Here is a 21,490-nt window from a genome sequence, read left to right on the forward strand (position 1 = left end):
AGCTCACTTCTAAATGCTGATTCATCACCACCCATGATCTTTCCCACAACAGCGGGGTTTACTGCAAATTTGTGGATTCCATTGTACCTCTGCTTCCTTCCAAGTAGCCAATTTTCTATCCAGTCAATTAGCTCTCCTTGGATTACATGTGAACTACATTTCAAGAGTAGACTTGCATGCGGAACATTGTCAAATATGTGGAACCTTGTCTTCTATACTTTATGAAAATTAAAAAGATAAATTTTCTTTGTCATTGTTAATTAATTTTTGGCTGGCTTTAATATTTTAATGATTTGATTTCTACATTACTGTCAGGAACATGGAGGAAGTCACAGTCTGGCATTTCTAACTTAGTAAAACAAACTGATTCATTTGGGGCATTCTGTAATTTCACTGTTCACACAGGTACTAGATGCTCAGTGAAAGGTACTGCACTTTATTGATTGTTCAAGAAGGTACTGCACTTTATTGATTGTTCAAGAAGGAACTGCAGATGCTGGAAAATTGAAGGTACTGAAGAAGGGTTTCGGCCCGAAACGTCACCTATTTCCTTCGCTCCATAGATGCTGCTGCACCCGCTGAGTTTCTCCAGCATTTTTGTGTACCTGCACTTTATTGATTGTTGGCTGAGTGCAATCGCCAAAAGTGGTTCAATGTCCATCTGCCTGTCTACAAATGTCCGACATCAGTTATTCTCTGTTCATATCAATAACTAACCCAAACCTTTCCATTTACAACAATATGTTCTCACCTGGTCTGTACTCCTCACGAGCAGCATTAATCTGTATCTCTGTTTCCGCAGCTATCTGCAGTTTCTGCGTGACCTCCTCAGCTGTCTTTTTGGTACTGCTTAGCACTGTGATAAGACTTTCATCCTCCACGAGGGAGCCCTTTGTGCTCGTCAGGCGGTACAGCAGGTTGTCTTCCAGCTCTTTCATCTTCCTCTTATTTGATGTTACATCCTCCATTAAATCTGTGCGTTCCTTTTCCAGTTCCTATTTTCACATAATACAACACTTGAATTTTTTACTTTTATCTGCACAAATATAATGTACATTACCTAGAAACACAAAATAACTTAAAACTGAGTATGTCTCAAATCACACAGATACATTTTTGTTAATCATGTTGGCAGTGCAGATTTCAACTATTAGTTATTTTTCAAAGGGTAGTGGTAGAAAATAGCCCAGCAATTTAATGCGTAAATATGATAGCTCTTGTTGGTGAACCTCAAATGGGAAATAGTACGCTAAACCTTTGGAGCCATTGCAGAAGTCTTTTCTAGAGATCTAGAGTTAATTGTAAGTGTATCAACAACAGAACAATGAGCCAAGGCGATACAGCCGGAGAGTTGCTGCCTTACAGCTCCAGAGATCCAGGTTCAATCCTGACTACGGGTGCTGTCTGCATGGAGTTTGTACATTCTCCCTGTGACCTGCTAGGGGTTTCTCTGGGGGCTCCAATTTCCTCCCACACTCCAAAGGTTTGTAGGCTGATTGGCTTAGTAAAATTGTAAATTGTCCTTAGTATGTGTAGGATAGTGCTAATGTACGGGGTGATTGCTGGTCGGCACGGACTCGGTGATCTGAAGGGCCTGTTTCCGTGCTGTACCTCAAAACTAAACTAAATAATTTAATTAACACCACAAGCATTGAACTGGGCTGCGATCTCTCCCCACTATCTCCTGAGCACACTTCTAAAGGTCATAACATCCCCCTGAAGATACAGGACACTTCTTCTTTCCACTTCTTTCACCAAACAATCAGAACACTACCTGAAAACATCTGTGACTACTCTGTTGAATATTGAACCATAACGCAAAGCCCAGATTGAAAACTCTCACAGTGCTCATGCACAACATGAGATGCTGGCCTTTTAGTGACACTAGTCATTAGTAATACTGAGGCTGCTAAGTGATCATAAAAACAGAGGGGGGAAAAAATCAGTAGTGGGCCATTTGTTGCTGAGCCTGCTCTGCAATCTAATACGATCATAATAGCATGATTGCGAGCTCACTCCATATTCCTAGATGCTGTTTGTCCCCAAAAATCAATCTCCATAAATATATTCAGCTTGACCTCCAGAGCCTTCTGTGGTTTAGCTTTCACAGGTTCACCACCTTTGAGAAGAAAGTGCTCCTGATTTCAGACCTAAATGTCTGATAGTGTATACCCTCGCTGGTATGTTTCAGTGAGATTGCCTCTTACTCTTCTCAACTCTAGTGAATACAAGCCAAGTTGACACAATCCATTCTCATACAGCAAACTTGCCATCTTGGAACGGTCTGGCAGGACTTCATCGAAGTCTGTTATCCTTTCTAAGATAAGAGAACCAGAATTGTACATAATGTGTGGTATCACTAAGGTTCAGTATAGCTGTAACAAGACATACTTGCTCTGGAGTACAAGGGTACTCTGATCTGTTAATATATCAATATTTCCAATCTATCACTATTTAAATAATAGTCTGCCTTCGATTTTTTTCATCTGCAAAACAGGATAACTTCACATTTAGTGTTCAAGAAGGAACTGCAGATGCTGGAAAATCGAAGGTACACAAAAAAGCTGGAGAAACTCAGCGGGTGCAGCAGCATCTATGGAGCGAAGGAAATAGGCAACGTTTCGGGCTGAAACCCTTCTTCAGTCTGAAGAAGGGTTTCAGCCCGAAACGTTGCCTATTTCCATAACTTCACATTTATCTAGGTTATACTGCATCTGTTATTTATCAGCTAACTCTCAAATTCCCCAAATCACTCTGAAGCCTCCTTGCATCCTCCCCACAACTTACAGCATGGCATCCTTTTTTTAGGCAGCAATAGCAATGCAGAGGAGCCATCTGTATCAATCTAATTGCATATTATGTGCCTTAGCCCATTTGTGATTGTATTTTCCTGGCTTTCCTTCTCATATTAAATGAGCTGAAACTTATGTCATAAAAATCATGGAACTAAGCTCATTCACAACTACAGGTGCACAACCTTTTATCCGACGATCCAAATAACGAAAACCTCCGAATAGCGACATTTTTTCGGTCCTTGAAGAAAGGTCCTTGAAAACGTTCACCGAGGGCAGCCCGCAGAGGTGACAGCGGAACCTCCGGTCGGTCCTCGAAGAAAGGGGAACTAAATCCCCATTCATAAAAGAGGTGACGGTATATTGCGCGGGAGGGTTAATAATTGACAATATGCTGCTACCTGCCCGCTGAGTTAAAAAGTTCCCACGGTAGACACGATACACAGTGTATCGTGAGTCTTGCGTGGGAACTTTTAAACTTAGCGTGCAGGCAGCAGCAAATTGTCGCTCCCTTCAGTTTCACCACACCTACACCCCTCTGCTTCCCGGCCATGTGTGTGACCCCTTCCCTCCCCAGCTCCCCGCTCATTGCACCGGCGCGGGGGCTTTGCACTGTCTTCACGTCGGCGATTCTAGCAGCGCAGTGCAGTCACCGGAGACGTCAGGACCAACGGGACACCGACCCCCAGGCGCACCGCAAGCACGGAGAACCCAGAGACCCACAGCCAGCAGCAGCCCAGCCCCGTTCCAACTCCAGAGGAAAACTGCAAACTGGCCAGAGACGTCAGGACCACCAGAAGCCGCTCCCCGATGGGCCGCTACGGCGACAAGTGGCAGTTCGCCCACAGCCCGAGCTGCGCCCTCTCATCGGGACACCGACCCCCAGGCCCACTGCAAGCACGGAGATCCCAGATCAGCAACTCCAGCCCAGCCCCGTTCCAACTTCAGAGGAACACGCAGTGTATGGGCAGAAGCTGATAGTGTGGAAGGTACTTCTTGTTCTTGGGGTCGCGTTGGAGGGGGAGTGGGATATTGTGCTGTTTGATCGCCCCCTACTATCTCAGGGACAGGGAGACAGGACGTTCACCGAGGGCGGCCCGCAGAGGTGACAGCGGAACCTCCGGTCGGTCCTCGAAGAAAGGGGAACTAAATCCCCATTCATAAAAGAGAAGGTGAGAGCATATTGCGCGGGAGGGTTAATAATTGACAATCTGCTGCTACCTGCCCGCTGAGTTAAAAAGTTCCCACGGTAGACACGATACACAGTGTATCGTGAGTTTTGCGTGGGAACTTTTAAACTTAGCGTGCAGGCAGCAGCAGATTGTCGCTCCCTTCAATTTCACCCCACCTACACCCCTCTGCTTCCCGGCCATGTGTGTGACCCCTTCCCTCCCCTCTCCAGCTCCCCGCTCATTGCACCTGCGTGGGGGCTTTGTACTGTCTTCACAACGGCGATGGCTGCAGGTCTGTGCAGTCACCGGAGACGTCAGGACCAATTGGACATCGACCACCAGGCCCACCGCAAGCACGGAGATCCCAGAGACCCACAGCCAACAGCAGCCCAGCCCAGCCCAGCCCCGCTCCAACTTCTTCTGCCGGGATCAAGGCGCAAACTCGCGACCTTGCGGATATGAGCCGAGCACTCTACCACTGAGCCAGCCATTAAAATCTACGCAAAAAAATTTCCATTCCGAAGACCGACAAATTCTGAATTACGAAAGGTGTCTGGTCCCAAGGCTTTCGGATAAAAGGTTGTGCACCTGTACCACTTTGAGGAAATTGAAATTTTATCAACATTACAGTGATCATTTTACATGAATTAATGATAACAAAAATCCAAAAAGGATGATGCAATTAATGAAAGAATACACTTTAAAACATTGTTACAGAGGATCCACAAATATGAACAGTACAAACTTGCCTGTTTTTCAGTTAGAATGACCCGACCCAGTAATTGGTCTTCCAGCCCTTTCATTGTTACAGTAAAGTCAATGATGGAGGTCCGAGCACTGATCTCAGGTGTGTATGCTGGATTTGGAAGCTTGGTGGTAATGTAGAGCCTAAATCCATTCATTACATCAATTTCTTTATCACCTAATTTCACCTGGTGAGAGAGGAATTGATCATTAATAGGAAGCTTTGAATTGCACTGCAATTGTGGCCTTCAGGCAGGTAGTACATATAATCACAGGTGCTGTTTTCTTCAGTTTAGTTTAGTTTATTGTCATGTGTACCTAGGTACAGTGAAGAGCTTTTTTTGTTGTGTGCTGTCCAGTCAGCAGAAAGAATATAGATGATTACAATCAAGCCATCCACGGTGTACAGATACAGGATAAAGGGAATAACGTTTAGTGCAAGACAAATCCAGTAAAGTCTGATTCTGCTGTTGGAGGTTGAGGTTTTAAAGAGATGGAGTGATTGTAATACATGATTGCAGATCCCCTTTGGGACCAGCACACAGTGATTTGCCCGGCTTAGGTGCCATCTTTGTAAAATGTTTTTTAAATGTTATCACAACCACGGCAAGAGCACTGAAAGGGATAAACAGATCAGAGTAAAAATATGAATTGATGCTATATAGTATCAATATAGTCTGAGTATTTAGTGTCCTCCAGTACTTTCAAATCATGAAAATCTAAAATAGTCAATAAAGTGTTGACATTTCAACTGAACGTACATTGATGCCAAATAAATAAGTGCTGAAGGAACTCAGCAGGTTAGGCAGCACCTGTGGAAGATGCGCTTCCTTCCAATTCCCATACCAACTTTTCTGTCCTGAGCTCCTCCATTGCCAAATGAGGCCACACACAAACTGGAGGAACAGCACCTCACAGTTTGCTTGAATTCTCGGTAACTTCTATAAGCATTCTCCTTCTTCCACAAAATGTCAGTTAACCAGTTCCACAGTTTGGACACAGATGTATCCCTCTTGGGATTTCACCATCCCTAACGAACAATCAGCCTATCAGGGAACCTCCCTGCCTGAGGTCATATGTTGCCAGCCCCTATTTGTCCTGTATTTTTTCCTGCTTCCAGCCCCACCATGATCAGTCTGAAGAAGGGTCCTGACATGAAAGGTCACCTATCCATTTCTCCAGAGATGCTGCCTGACCCAGACAGTTACTCCAGCATTTTGTGTCAACCTGTGGAAGGAATGGACAGATGATATTTAGGGTCGAAATGTCATCTGTCCGTTCTCTCCCCAAATGCTGACTGCCCCACTGAGTTCCACTAGTACTCTGTTCTTCGCTCAAGATTCCTAGCATTTACAGTTTCTTGTGTATAAATTGTAGCCATCTACCACTATCTGCATATTGCACTGGCAAAGTTCAGCCACAATTACCTTATATGTGGAACCTGTTTTAATGAAGTTTTTCTCCAAGACATTGTCTAGTGCTGGGTCCAATTCCTCTCCTATATCTTCAATAAGTACTGGTCTTCCAAGAGAAAGCCCATCCTCTAGGTGATTTCTGAAGTATTTGTGATTTAGAGAAGTGATCTGTAAATATGAATCAAAAGTTTTTATGAATACACAGTACATTTTAACAGAGAACAATCAAGCTTAAGAATCACCCTTTGGCCTACCATCTCTGTGATGACTGATGCCAATCTGAACTAATCCCATCTGCCTGCACCTGGCCAGTGTACCTCTATTCCCCACCGGTTCATGTGTCTGTCTAAATGCCTCGTAAATGTTACTATCAATCTGTTTTTATGAACACCCCTGGCAGCACCTTTCAGACAATTGCCACTGTGTGCAAAAAAAAATTGCCTTGGACATTCCTTTAAGCTTTCTCCTTGTCTTAAATCTATTCCCTCTTGTATTTGACAATTCCATCCTGGGGAAAATACTGATTATCTTTGCTACTCATGATTTCACAATTTCAGTCAGGTTACCCCTTCTCCTCTTGTGCTCCAGAGAAAATAATCCAAGTTCATCCAACTTCCCCTTATAATGAATGAATACACTCCAATCCTCATAAACCACTGCAGTGTTGAAATCTGAAATGCCACTGTAATTCAAATGTGGCCGAATCAAAGTTTTAAACAGATGCAACATAAATTTTGGAATATCGTTTTGAATACTATTCCATTTACTTTACAACACTAATTTCATAGCTACGATCTGCCTCATTGATTTAAATTATGCATTTTGTTTGTATGTTAAATTTAATAGCATGAAAAGGTAATCAACAATTCTAGTCAAAGTTATTGGAGAATCTTCAACAAATAGGATTTTGTTCAAAGATACTGAACATTTTCCTGATTCATTATCTAAGCAAATCTATCAAATTTTAGTTTTAATAACATATTCCAAAACCACAACTCACTGGACACATATAGAGTGCATAACCTTTATTTTTTATGCACAGATAAAACTTGTAATTTAAGTCAACTGACTAAACATAATAAAATGGAAAGAGAACTGGTACCTGAAGTTCATTGGAAATCTCTTTATTTTTTATCCATATCTTGCCCTGGTTTTGTGGGTCAATCAGCAAAGGATAACGAGTAGCTTTCGTAACAATGATCCCATTCTGTATCGACAGCTCATCATTTGGTAAACCTTGCAAGTTCCATTCACTAATTGTCGGGATGTCAATCAACATGTCTGTAAGGTTTAGATTGGTTGCAAAAGGAATTTTGCGAGTTTTCATTTCTCTCTCCCAATCTTTCAGTAGCAAATTACGGAACTCTTGATTAAAGGGGCCTGAATATGACAAAAATGCGGTGGCCAACAATACATCACCTAAAACCAAAAACATGAAACTTATTAGCAATTCAATTTTTATTTGGCTTACCAAATGCTTCAAGGTACAATTTTTAATTCTGGCCAAATTGGAGCTGCAGAATGGTGCCAGCTTGCCTAAAGCCTAGATAAAAGCTACAGGGAAAGAATGGGACCTACAGATTCTTACAATTAGGTGTAAATTGCATGAAATGGATTGGGTGAATGCATTGTAAATATTGTTGCAAAGCTTTACTTTGCTAGATGTTGATTGGGTTGAGTGTTGAGCCTTGTCTGGGTTTCGTGAATATCAAGGCACATGTTGCATAATACATCTGTTAACTTGCATCTAGAAACATCATCAGATACATTGTGTTCAAGAAGGAACTGCAGATGCTGGAAAATCGAAGGTACACAAAAATGCTGGAGAAACTCAGCAGGTGCAGCAGCATCTATGGAGCGAAGGAAATAGGTAGAGTTTTGGGCCGAAACCCTTCTTCAGACTGATCAGATACATTGTATTAGTCACTGTATTATTGGGTTAGGGAAATGCCTATCATGTACTGTGTTAGTTGATATCTGTTATTGGACTGTTTAGAGACCACTCCCATATGGTTCGGCCCCTCAAGGTTCAAGGACTTATAAAAGGTAGCTCCCACGAGGTCCTGTGTCGATCTTCTGGAAGAATGCTTAGGTCTACGTGACGTTTTGGAGTGTCTGTGCTTGCCCGAGGCTAGGAGGGCTTGGACAAGCAGATACAAGGATCGAACCCGCAGTGGTTAGGTATAGTAGTGGGGAACTGTTATTGTGTATTTCCAAAATAAAACTTAGTTGCGCAAGTGCTTGACTCAGTATTTTATTGACTGAAACTAGACTGGGGGGGAAGCTTAGAACAAGCTATTTACACAATAATACAGAAAATATAATTCAAGAAGAAGAAAGCCAGAAAGGTTTTAAAGTTGCAAATCCCTAAAGGAAAAGGTTAATTGATAATTCCAGAAAAGATACCCAAGAAGGATTAAAGTACTAATGATAAAAAGAAGACTTGCATTAACAGAGACACCTCAAAGCGCTTTACATCCAATTAAGAATGTTTTAAATGCAGTGGTAGACAGAAAATGCTGGAGAAAAGGAAAGGGTGATGTTTCAGGTCGAGACCCTTCTTCTTTTGAAATGCCCTCATGTAGGGATGTCTAACACATAGTCCATTGGAAGCTCCCTCCCCCCAAAAAAATGATATCTAGAGTAGACAGGGGGCCAATGTGGGAAAGCTAATGAGATGAAACATCTTTATTATCCTCCCACACAGGTTCCATGACTTTAGGCTTTGGATGCTCAAGCAGGTAAGTGATTGGAAATCTCTGATAGTAGGGCTAGCATCAGGATCCTTCAATGATGAAAAGGTTTGTTCCTCATTTAGCACATTAATTAATGGTGCCAAGCTTCTTAGCCACTTCTATGCATGCCAACCAAATCTCCACACAGATGTTTCCTGAATCAGAATTATGAGGGTTCTTGCAAAAAAAAAATCAGCACAGGCCAGCCTATGTCTCAGCCTGCATTAAAATATCTCTGAACCAACAAATAGCCCAAGCTAAGAAAATCATAAGCAGTTGCAATATCCAAAAGAGGGATATTAATGTTTTAAAACATTTTCTTCTTTCACTCTGGTTGAGGCTCCTCTTAAAAAGATGAGTGTGTAGCGGCACTTAATGGTGGAGTGGGGAGGTGAGAACCCACGTAATTGGTCAGTTCGGTCACGTGACCGCGGGGGTGCGTTCACGAGCTTTTTAGTTAGTTCGTCAGCGCTCCTCCCAGCAACAGGAGCTGTTTTTGTTAGCTAGCCAGGCATTGGGCGAGTTTTCATTCCATTTTATTGTTAATAAAAATTACTTTGCTCAATCTGCCTGGTCTCACTTTAGCGGTGACCCTGACGATCCGACCGTTTTTCGGATTTGCAACATGAAAACGCGAGAACCTCGACGCCAACCCAGCCCAGCAGAACGCGGTTGCTCTTAAACGGCCCATTTTCTGGGCGGTTCAGCCTCAGGTGTGGTTCTCGCACATCGAGGCCCAGTTCGAGCTCCGCCACATCGTCGCCGCTATTTCTAGGTGGTGGGTGGCTCGGTCAGGAGACTGCCACCCGGTTGCTGCCTTTCCTGCAGAATCCGCCCGCCTTTAACAAGTATGAAGGTCTCAAGGCGCTGCTGTTACGCACCTTCAGGCTCAGTCGCCATGATCGCGCGGCTCAGCTTTTGCATATGTACGGTCTCGGCGATCAGTTTTGATGAGCGAGATGCTCGCGCTCATGGACGGCCACCAGCCTTGCCTTTTATTCGAGCAGTCTTTCCTGGAGCAGATATCCGACGACATCCGCCTGCTCCTCGTCGGGTCCAATTTCGCCGAACCCCTGCAGCTCGCTGAACGGGCGGGCGAGCTGTTGCTTGCCAAGCAAGACGGTGGTTCCATCAGCCGGGCGTTCCACCCTCAGCTGACATCGCTGTGCCGCAGTCGACCACCGTGGATCGCAGTAAGGACCAGTGGTGTTATTACCACCAACGTTGGGATGCGGCGGGCCTGCCGATGCCACGCCCTGTGCTCGTATCCGGGAAATGCCTCGGCCGATCGCCAGTAGAGGCTATCGCGGTCGGCCAGAAACATTGCCTCTACGTCCGGGACTGCCATTCCGGGTTCCGATTTCTCATGGACACTGGGGCTGAGTTGAGCATCTTACATCTCGAGCACGTCTGGTGTTTTGGTATGCCTGGTGACATCTCCACTGACCGTGGTGCCCAGTTCACCTCTGCCCTGTGGTCGGCCATGACTCAGCAGTACGGCGCTCAGCTGCGTAACATCCTCAGGCCAACTTCAGAGGGGTTCCACCTGCATCTGAAGTCTGCGTTGAAGGCGCGTCTCACGGGCCCGGATTGGGTGGACCAGTTGTCTTGGGTGCTGCTGGGGATCCGCACGGCCCCTAAGGTGGATTTGGACACGTCTTCCGTGTTGCTGGTGTACGGCTCTCCGCTGCGGGTGCCTGGTGATTTCCTTCCTTTGGCTCAGCCCACTTTGTCTGTGCTGGCGCACGTGCGGGAGAAAGTGGGTGACCTGGCTCCTGTTCTGACCTCTCGCCACGGTGTTGCTCCTGCTTACGTTCCGCTGGCGCTCAAGGACTGCCTCTTTGTTTCCGTTCGCAGGGACTTGCGCCAGACTCGGCTACAGCGGCCTTATGAGGGTCTTTCTGGCCCAGATTCGCAACTTTTGTGTTGGATGTCGGAGGTCGTGAGGAGATCGTTTCGGTGGCCCGCATCAAGCCCGCCCATCTGGATGTCGACAGTCAGGTGGTGGTGGCCCAACCCCGGCGTAGAGGTCGTCCGCTGGCCGTGCCACTTTCGCCTGTTGCACCTGTTCCTCCTGTTATATCTGTTCCTCCTGTTATACCTGTTGCACTGGATATGCCAGTTCTTCCTGTCTCCACTCAGACTGGCCGCCTGATTTGGACTCCCACTCGTTTCCTTTCCTCTGTTTCTGGGAGGGAGGAGGGGTCCTGTAGCGGCACCTAGTGGTTGGGTGGGGAACCCTCGTCTTTGGTCGGCTCAGTCACGTGACCGCGGGGATTCGTATACGGGCTTTTTAGTTAGTTCGTCAGTGCCCCTCCCAGCAACAGGAGCTGTTTTTGTTAGCTAGCCTGGCACACAAATTGCACGAGTTTTCGTTCCGTTTTTATTGTTAATAAAAATTACTTTACTCAACCTGCCTGGTCTCGCTTCAAGTGCTTATTTTTACCTTGTTTGAAAACCCTCCCTTAGATGTAATTAAGTCCATCTTAAAACTAATAATGTACATAGAAGCTGAATTTGAAGAAACTGTCATTTTACAATACATTTTTTCACACATTAATATTTCACATTTTTGGCAGAATAATATCAATAATTATTTATTTCATGTTTCTATATTTCATATTTTACCTTATATCAGAAATATAGTTAAATTTAACATTCATATCTTTATTAGTTTTACTAATGTTAAAATCTTCACAATCTTGACAGGCAATTATATTCTCTTCTATTATCAAGTAATTAATTGGCATGAGATAACCTGCTGCACATGCATAATATATAATTGTTTTCACAAGGGCACAAGCTGCACGTGATGCTTTCAGCTATAAATATACACTGAACTTACCCACAAGCCGCTTGATCTGCACTGAGAACTCCTTGCTTTGCTCAGTCCACCGTTCCTTTTCACCTGCCAGCCCACTGATGAGACTGGAAGCAGTCTGCATCTTGTGTCGGCAGCGATCAGCATCCTCCAGCAATGCCTGACAATGAGAAGCATTTCAACAACAGACTACTACATGTAATGGGCATCAGCTGAAAATTATGGTCAAACACTAAATGACCCCTTGAAAACAGATGACATCATGTGGGGGATGTCCCCATAAGGGGAAAAAAAATTTGTTCGGCACGGACTTGTAGGGCCGAGATGGCCTGTTTCCGTGCTGTAATTGTTATATGGTTATATGTGCGGCCGGTGGCGCAATGGTAGAGCTACTGCTTTACAACGCTTGCAGCGCCGGAGAACCGGGTTCGATCCCGACTACAGATGCTATACGGAGTTTGTATGTGACCGCGTGGGTTTTCTCCGAGATCTTCGGTTTCCTCCCACACACCAAACATGAACAGGTTTGTAGGTTAATTGGCTTGGTATAAACGTAAAGTTTTCCCAAGTGTGTGTTGAATAGTGTTAAAAGTAGGGATTGCTAGACGATGCGGACTCGGTGGGCCGCAGGGCCTGTTTCCGCACTGTATCTCTAAACTAAACCACATAATCAGTCTGAAGAAGGGTTTCGGCCCGAAACGTCGCCTATCTCCTTCGCTCCATAGATGCTGCTGCACCCGCTGAGTTTCTCCAGCATTTTTGTGTACCACATAATCTTTTATCTTTAGAGACATTTTAAAAAGAACCAAAGGTCAAAGGAACCTGCAGCTGAAGCTCTAGGCCTGAAACTCACCAGAAATTCTGCTTCTGATATCGTATATCTATTTTGCCTCTAGAAAGCTAAAGAGGCAAAACATAATCTTCTCAAAGTAAAAGGATACAGCTATAAAAAATAAAAAAAACTACTGGACAAAGCAAAGACTGTGAAATAGTCACTTCAAACAATTGAAAAACAATTTCTAGCTTGCAAGAAAACTAGATTGCCAAACATTGTCATAGTTAATTTGCACATTCTCTAGTACTGTTCACATCAGAGCTTGGCAGTCTAGGCTATGTAACACGATAACAATGATGAAGTATGGCATCAGTACTAAGTATAAGATCTGTCAACCCGCCTGAAAAAGTCATTTGGTTACAGAATTCTATTCATCTTGTAAATCAAAGTTTAATTCTATAATCCACAATTGTTGAAAATACATTGCTCCGATGATGTCTTTCCAATTAATTATAATTAATATATAAATTATATTTTAATAACTAATATATCTGTGAGATATAACCAGCTACCTCGTTATATTCACCCTTCAGTCTGACCCATGTTTTTAAGGACAAAGTGAATAATGAGGTAATTGATGCATTCCCAATAGCAGGCTACACTATCTAAATAATATTTAACAAGGAGCAGTATTGATTGCGTAAGGAGGTACTGTAGATGCTGGTTTAAACCAAAGACAGACACAAAAGGCTGGAGTAACTCAGCAAGTCAGGCAGTATCTCTGGAGAAAAGGAATAGATTACGTTTTGGGTCGAGTTCCTTCTTCAAACTGAGAGCCGGGGGAAAGTCGAATGAGAGATATAGATGGTACTTAGGGTAAATGAATGGAAGATATGCAAAAAGCAACACAAATCAAGGAAATGTGGGGCACACAATAGGCCATTGTTGGCTGTGGGAAAGGTGCCAACAAGTATACAGACAGAGGAACTCAACAGGCCAACAGTAAAACTACCACGACGACAAGGGTGGAAGAGGGGATGCAATTGATTTGCTTAGAGAAATCAATATTTATACCGCTGGGTTGTAAGCTGCCCAAGCCAAATATGGGATGGTGTTCCTCCAGCACTGATTCTTTAGTTGATGGGGTTTCCTTGATATTTTTTGTGACTTTAAGAGGTTTTTTGCCAACAAGAGCACCACAAAATCAGGTTGTTGTATCACTCATTGTGGGACAACTCTACTACTTGTTACCCCAACAGTTGAATGGGGTAACAAACTTCAATTAGGAACTGGGTTATTTCAAGCAAATCCATCATTTTATTTCTTATGTTTACATTTTGAAACAATTGTTAATAAATGAGTATCAGTATAACTTGTGTTGGACAGTGATAGGAAGCTCTCAGAATGGGCAATCGTTTTCAACAAGTGAAAATAATATAATCTACCAAGAATTTATCTATTACTACTACTCACCTGCTTTTCTGTCATGGCCTTCTCATATGCTGCTTGTACAACATCCAGTTCTGCTTGTTTGGCATCCAGCTCGGTCTGTGCTTTCTGGAGATCTAGCATGGCTATGGCCAGACGATTTTCTTGGATTGCTAAATTAGCCTGAGACAAATATAAATGCATTCTTAAACTATGGCTTCAATTCATAGCAGATTATAAATATTGATGACTCTTTCTGTAAAATAACTGGTTGTATAACATTGGCATCATTCAAAAACATAGCAGCAGCTTCTGGTCATTTACTGATAGCAATAAGCAGCATCTCAAGCATATCACCCAACTTCGCAGAAGCAATAACTGATAACAAATCCTGGATTAGTCACAACTTTTAACATTTTAAAAACAGGAATTATTTTTTTCCCCAACAAAACCTGTCCTCTTGACCATCGGTAGTACATTCGCAAGTATTCACTCAGTGTCTTGCCATATTTTACAATCCTGAGTTAGCTCTAAAACACATAATCGCTCACTTCCATCTCTGCACATTAGTAATTTTCCATTTGCTGTTGCATCATTCTTGTGGACAATCAAACAATTTGCATTTCCTTTGGTTGCCAATGTCCCTACCAATAAATAGTAAGCTATTGCTCACCTCTTGTGTCTTGTTTTGCATTCAGCCTTGTGCAATCTTAATTTCCCTACCCATCAACCTTCTTCAGCAATTTGCTCTTTCACACATTACATTCAGAATGGTGATTCTCTGCAAAACCTACACCAGCTCTTCCAGTTGTGCAACTGCTCCCAAATAATTAAAGAATACTTTCCTTCTACTCCTTGCTCTCCTGCTGCTGGACACCTAATTCCCCCATCCTACCGCTGTCTCCTATTTTGCCCCGCTTCCATTCCTTCATCCACCATTGCTGGTAGATTTCTCGACCCGAAACATCACCCATTCTTTCTCTCCAGAGATGCTGCCTGTCCCAGTGAGTTACTCCAGCGTTTTGTGTCTATCATCAGAGATTTTAGAAGTTCTGCCATATTTATCCCAGGCCACTTTACCTTTTGAATCCCCTCTTCATTATTCAAAGAAAATCTTTAAGGACCATCTTTTCATACATCTGTCATAAGATTTCTGAATAAATACCTCTATACAATTTGCAGTGTTCATTATTAGATCCACCTAAAAAGGCCCAGATCATACTTGTGTTATTCATGTGTCAATTTACGTTGTTCACTCATAATCCTGATCTGCTAAAAGCCAAATAGGGAAAATGTGTACAAAGATATATTGTAAATACTTTTCTGAAGAAATCTGAAGATGGGTCTCGACCCGAAACGTCGCCCATTCCTTCTCTCCATAGATGCTGCCTCACCCGCTGAGTTACTCCAGCATTTTTGTCTACCTTTGTAAATACTTTCAGTAGATTTGATGACTGGAATGTTATAAACGCTTGATCTTTCAATCCTTTCAGCAAATCCACATGCATCATATATTTTTGTCTTTCCCCAATCTATTACTAAAACCAATAAACAATTGGAAATTTTCATCATCATATTAAATACTTTAACCTTCATGTACCTTTAATGGTAAAACTTCTTTATTAATGGAAAAGAAGGATGCCATAGCCTTTGTCCAGGAACAGATGCCTGCGACATTGCCACAGACTCTCTTGGCTGTTTCACTATTGTAGTCAGTCATTTCAAAATAAGGCTGGAGTAAATCAACAACTTCCTCATTAATGGTGTCTTTTGGAAATTGCTAGGATGGTAAAATAACATGATTAAGCATTAGTGTGGTTTATTGCTAACTGTGGACAAATACATTACTGAGATTTTTCACATAATTATAGTTTATTTTGTCACAGGCTTTCAGAAGAGATTTGTATTGTATATATTTGTATACAATTCATTGAATAAACGGTAAAGTTTAATTTAAAAAGAGACCATCAAAACACAAACTAGTGCAGTGAACCAGGTTTTTATACCAGTTTCTGTTTTGCCAGAAAATATAGAAACATAGAAAATAGGTGCAGGAGGAAGCCATTTGGCCCTCCGAGCCAGCACCGCCATTCATTGTAATCATGGCTGATCGTCCCCTATCAATAACCTGTGCCTGCCTTCTCCCCATATCCCTTGACACTACTAGCCCCTAGAGCTCTATCTAACTGTCTCTTAAATCCATCCAGTGATTTGGCCTCCACTGCCCTCTGTGGCAGGAAATTCCATAAATTCAAAACTCTCTGGGAGAAAACATTTTTTCTCACCTCAGTCTTAAATGACCTCCCCTTTATTCTAAGACTGTGGCCTCTGGTTCTGGACTCACCCAATATAGGGAACATTTTTCCTGCATCTAGCTTGTCCAGTCCATTTATAATTTTATAAATTTTATATATTTATAAAATTATATATTTTCACTGGTCTGACATGCCCATTTTGTGAAAGTTACAACAGACGCTGTGAGGCATAGTGTGGGCAGAGAGCAGCAATGTACCTTCTGTTGATCTACACACTGTGGTATCAACACTGCCTCTGGCAATACAGGTTAGTCTATTGTATCCTCCTACTCACAGAACAATTTAGCTTCAGGAATACATGCTTTAAACAGAAAAAGGCTAAATTTAGCTCAAACCTGAAACTATTGCCAAAGCATACTCAAGTTTTACTTTAACGATTTCTGTAATTAAACCTACAATTTTCCAAGTAGATCCAACATGTTCTTACGTGTGTAGTTCTGGAAATGGCAGCTATGTGGGTGTGCATGTTTTAATTCCATAACAAAAAAAGCAAATACTATTATTTCATCCACCCAAGAAAGAAAGGATGCCTCCAACTAATTGCCTACCTGAAGATTTTGCAGAAAGTTTCCTGCTGTCATGAGTTTCAAAGACTCTTGCCAGGAAGGTATTGTACAACTCCTTTCAGCATCAATTTTCACCGAGTTCACTTTTCGTTGGAACAGCAACAGTACACAGTCCATGATGCGCATGATGAGATGAGGTGGTCTCCCCAGGGTACGTACTGTAGCAATATCAGCTGGCTTAATGGTCTATGCATGAAAACGGGGTGGGGTGGGGGAATATAAATACATTTATATTTATTAAATGCACTTTTATCTAATCTGTCACTACTTGGTCACAGACTGTGGTGGTGACAATATCTGTGACTGAAATTTTGTTTCATTTATGGACTGTCCATTTATTATAGATCAATGCATTCTGAATGAGTATGGAAAAATCAACCTCCATTTTAGGTTTGATGCCAATTATTTGATTTGTACCAATCTTCTGACAATTTTTTTCAAATTATAATAACTGCTGGTTATTATAAAAATGGTATGGTTCTTAACAAGGGCTGCACATAGTGACAAAGCAAGTCTTTTTTGAAAGGAACAATTCATCAACTGAAACTGTAGAGTTTGAAAGATTAAATATATTTTAAAGAAACATTAAATTTGCTAGGTGAACAGCCCGTCCTCATAAAACTCTTTAACTATGCCCCCACGCAGTTCTACCCAGCAAAAGCACTACTTGCAACTGGAGAAGAGCTAGGAGTGAAAAGGTAGCAGATGTCATTGTTCAGAATGAAACTAATAAGATGAGCCTCTACTGAGAAAATTTGAAGAGTTGGCTTTGGAACAGAAAAATGGAAACTCATAATGTTTAGATTGTTATCTGACATGTACAAATTATAAAATAGAACTATAAAATTATTCAATCTATTGAATTACTTAAAAAAATTAAAGTAGTATCAATTCGAATGTACTTTAAAATATAAGCAAATATGTCCTGAATTATTATTTTTCACCTTAGCCCCCTCAGAAATATTATCTTCCACTAAATCCATTGGAGAACAACTTCCTCCACTAAATCAAAACTGGTGCAGATTTTGTGAGTGAATTCCCCACCATTAACAGTGGAGAACCTATATGTAAAGAATTCAAACTCACACAGGTTGAAACACAAGCATCTTTATTATTCAGGTCATTAACTACTAAGCAGGTCATCACACGTTCACACTGCTATTCTAACTGCTAGACAGTGGGCAGGATCTTACACTATGAATGTTATAATTAGGAGGGGTTATAATTATTAAGCATTACTTAGCATACTGGCTAACATGCTATAGCCAATCTACACTATATAACTTTATGGTGTCTAACCTAACATTGCAGCACACAGTCCAACAGCCGAAGCAGTAAACAAAACAGCAGTGTCTGCATTTCTCCACAAATTTAGACCAATTACTCTGGGCAGACTGAACATAAAAAGGAAAATATACTTCAAAAATCATTTTTTTCTGTGATTGCAATGAATTAATGTAATCTTCAATGTTTGGGCCTATCAACATAAACCTTTAAAGAATGAGAAGTAATCTCATTGATACACTGTTTGACAAAGTAAATCAAGGTGCTGCGATTGATTTGAAAAGCCAAAGCTGGGGGCAACTAATTCAAAATAAAGGATTAGTCATCCAGATTGAGAAGAGGATTTTCATTAATATACAGTTTAGAAAGCTTGGGAATTCCCATCATCTACAGACATATATACCAAGATATAAAGTAATTGAACAGTTAGATAATTTAATTTTGGGTGCCAAGGGAAACAAGGAATATGGGGAAATGAGAGATCATCCATCATCTTAATGATTGGAGGAGCAAAGTGAAAGGATTGAAGACACAACCAATACCTTCAACCACTGGTAGTTGCTTAAGCAATGTATTACTCACTTTCAACATATTATTTTATTGATAGCTACTTGCAGGTTATAAGAACATTGGACAGCCAATTTAGCAGCAAGATAATTTAGCAGCAAATCATTGCTGCTTTTTTCACAAACGTTTCCATCCAATGACACAATTAGATAAAATAATCTTCATTTTTCCCAACTGTTCACGTGACACCTTGAATTTTAAGGCTCTACTGTAAGTACAACTGTTTCTGTTAAACAGAGAACTTTCCAATATCTCACAAACATTCCTCATAAACAAGAGACCCAGAAGAACAAAAATGTCAAAAATAAGTCACTTTATTTACCTGTAGAGCTGCTTCAGCCTCCTCCAGAGCAGGTTTTGCAGCTTCCAGCTTTTGTTCTGCAATGCCCTTATCTGCCGATATGCTATCAACAATGGCCTGAGCTTTATCCTTAACTTTTTGAACTTCTACCTTTACCTTCTCAGAAGCTTGAGCTTTCACTGTTACTTCTTTTAAAACCTGAGATACACAAAAAAAATAATCAAAAGCTATCATTAATAATGTCAAAATCTAAAAAAACAAACACATGGATTCCAAACTGAAAGTGAGAAAAAATTCTGGTTTGGAATTTCATTTTTGATCTCTGTCTCCATCCTAGGAGACAAACTATCGATTGACATCTACAACGAACCTACCGACTCCCCCAGTTATTTGGACTACGTCTTCTCCCAGCATGCTTCTTGCAAAGATGCTATCTCTACTCTCGATTTCTCCGTCTCTGCTGCATTTGCTTCTAAGTTGAGAACATCTGAGATCTCTTTCTTTACTAAACGTGGTTTCCACCCTATTGTCAAAGGTGGATCCCTCATCCGTGTCTCCTCTGTGTCACACCTTCTGCTCTCGTTCCCTCTCCTCCCCCCCCCCCCAGACAGAACAAGAATAGAGTTCCTCATTCCATTAAAACACTCATCACGTCAGCTGCTTAAAGACAGCTTACACCTCATAAAAGAGAGATGCCATGGAAGTCACTGAGGAGATGACAAACACACAGCACACAATTTGGGAAAGTGCATGCTCCAGAGTTCTCAAATAATGCAGTGGAGGTTTTGGTGTAGAAGATGAAAGGTGGGAAAACTGCTGCTTCACCATGGAACCAGGAATCCCTCCAGACCTGCACCCAGAAGGCTGTGACAAGCAGTCAGCACCCAGATGCAACTCCGAGATATTTTGTTCTGTGGCAAAGAACACAAGAAACCCGTTCACCCCGAATGTTCTGAATTTATAGCTGAATTGAAAATTGATCTTAACATTCAAGATTAAGGCATTAAGGAATATGGTTGACTTCATTGATGTGGTTTAAAAAGTGCTGGAATAATTCAGCAGGTCAGACAACATTTCTGGAGAGAATGGATATGCAATATTTTCAGACAGGACCTTCGTCAGAATGATTGTAGTAGGGGGAAGAAAGCTGGAAAAGAGGTAGGAACAGTACAAAGCCTGGCAAATGATAGGTGGATGCAGGTGAGGAAGCTTTTTGATTTGCATTTGGGTGGCAAATGCTGGAGATGAAAAGTAGACAAAATTATGCAAGAGGAGAGACATGAAATGGCAAGCCAGAGGGAAAGATATCGGTGGTAGGGGCAACGGCGTTTGGGTTACTGATGATTAAACCAACAATTATGATCAGAAAATTCTTGGCCATTCCAAGTGAACCGTTGATGTTATTTTACAGAAATTATGTGTTATTCCTAGTTTTACATCAACATTTCCAGGATGAGTACACAAGATCTACCTACATCTTCCAAGTCCACCAACAGAACTGGGAGACAGACCTGATGTGTGTGGAATCCAGTTCAGGAGCTGTTTCAACTCAATGTTGGTACTGTGCTCTGCATTGGGTATCTAATGAGTGGTGTAGGATTCACCCATGGGTGCAGGCTAGGATTTTGAAAATACGTCAACAGATTAAAAAAAAAGTTTAACATGCTTCACATGTTATTTTTTCAAAATGTTTCCTTCCAGGTGGGTTTTTCATCATGTGACTTCCAACTAATTCATTGGAACTGTGGTGATGAGGGAATTGGAGAAGAGAAAAGGTGGGAATGAGGGGTGCTACATCAATATCCAGTAAGTTTGCAACTCACGGAACTGTTGCCATTTTATAGAAAAATTGGACCATTACCTCTTAAACCTAAATGTCTTTTTCGTCATAAGGAAATATCATCTTTTAAATGTAAATAAAGGTTTTGTAACTTGTATAAAGATATAAAAACCATTTACAGAGATATAATACTGTGAAAGTGCATACCATATCAGCCTTTTCATTGGCTACTTGTAGTTCTCGCTCTTTCACTTCCAGTTCTTTACTTAGAGCTGCCACTGATTCAGACGCCTCCTTCAATTTCTGTAGGCCAGTATTCATCCTGTAGAAAAGATATTGTTTGGTTTTGCAAGATTTTTGCAAAGTATCCTCTTTGAAACAATACAAAATAGGTAAATAGATTTCAGCACCATAATTTAATAATTGTCTGGTTTCTAATTTTACACATTTTCAAGCCACTCTGTGCAATGTAGGGATTTGCATGTCTCAGCAATCTATCTGGAATTTATTGTCTTATAAATAAACTGCTCAGTAGCCTCAAACTGCATATGTGTTGTATAACAATACAGTTTATTTAGGATTCTAAGATTAATCATTTAATAGCAGAATTCAAATGATTTCTGGGAGAAAGAGTGAAAGGATAAGAACCCTTGCCAACAATGCATATATCAGTGACAGGTGGTAATTCAGGAAAATAGATTGTTTTTGCCAAAGATAACTAGTGGATTGTTGAGAGTGTGCCTACAAAACTTCTCATGTACCTCCATTCAAATGCTGGACAAAATACCCATGCTA

The 21,490-nt window shown here is 41.6% G+C and overlaps 1 protein-coding gene across 1 annotated transcript in view; it reads right to left on the minus strand.

Moving 5' to 3' along the window:
* Positions 1 to 21,490, minus strand: part of dnah5 (dynein, axonemal, heavy chain 5) — a 202,299-nt gene that overhangs the window by 19,002 nt on the left and 161,807 nt on the right. Inside the window, exons 57-66 of the mRNA XM_055659224.1 lie at positions 20,903 to 21,017; positions 18,937 to 19,113; positions 16,746 to 16,949; positions 15,483 to 15,662; positions 13,928 to 14,065; positions 11,704 to 11,839; positions 7,226 to 7,542; positions 6,136 to 6,291; positions 4,714 to 4,896; positions 752 to 995 (exon numbers count right to left, since the gene is read on the minus strand). Of these exons, the coding sequence (XP_055515199.1) occupies positions 752 to 995; positions 4,714 to 4,896; positions 6,136 to 6,291; positions 7,226 to 7,542; positions 11,704 to 11,839; positions 13,928 to 14,065; positions 15,483 to 15,662; positions 16,746 to 16,949; positions 18,937 to 19,113; positions 20,903 to 21,017 (1,850 nt within the window). The remainder of the gene's footprint in view (positions 1 to 751; positions 996 to 4,713; positions 4,897 to 6,135; positions 6,292 to 7,225; positions 7,543 to 11,703; positions 11,840 to 13,927; positions 14,066 to 15,482; positions 15,663 to 16,745; positions 16,950 to 18,936; positions 19,114 to 20,902; positions 21,018 to 21,490) is intronic.

The sequence above is a fragment of the Leucoraja erinacea genome, chromosome 2, assembly GCF_028641065.1.
Source record: "Leucoraja erinacea ecotype New England chromosome 2, Leri_hhj_1, whole genome shotgun sequence".
Classification (NCBI taxonomy): Eukaryota; Metazoa; Chordata; class Chondrichthyes; order Rajiformes; family Rajidae; genus Leucoraja; species Leucoraja erinaceus.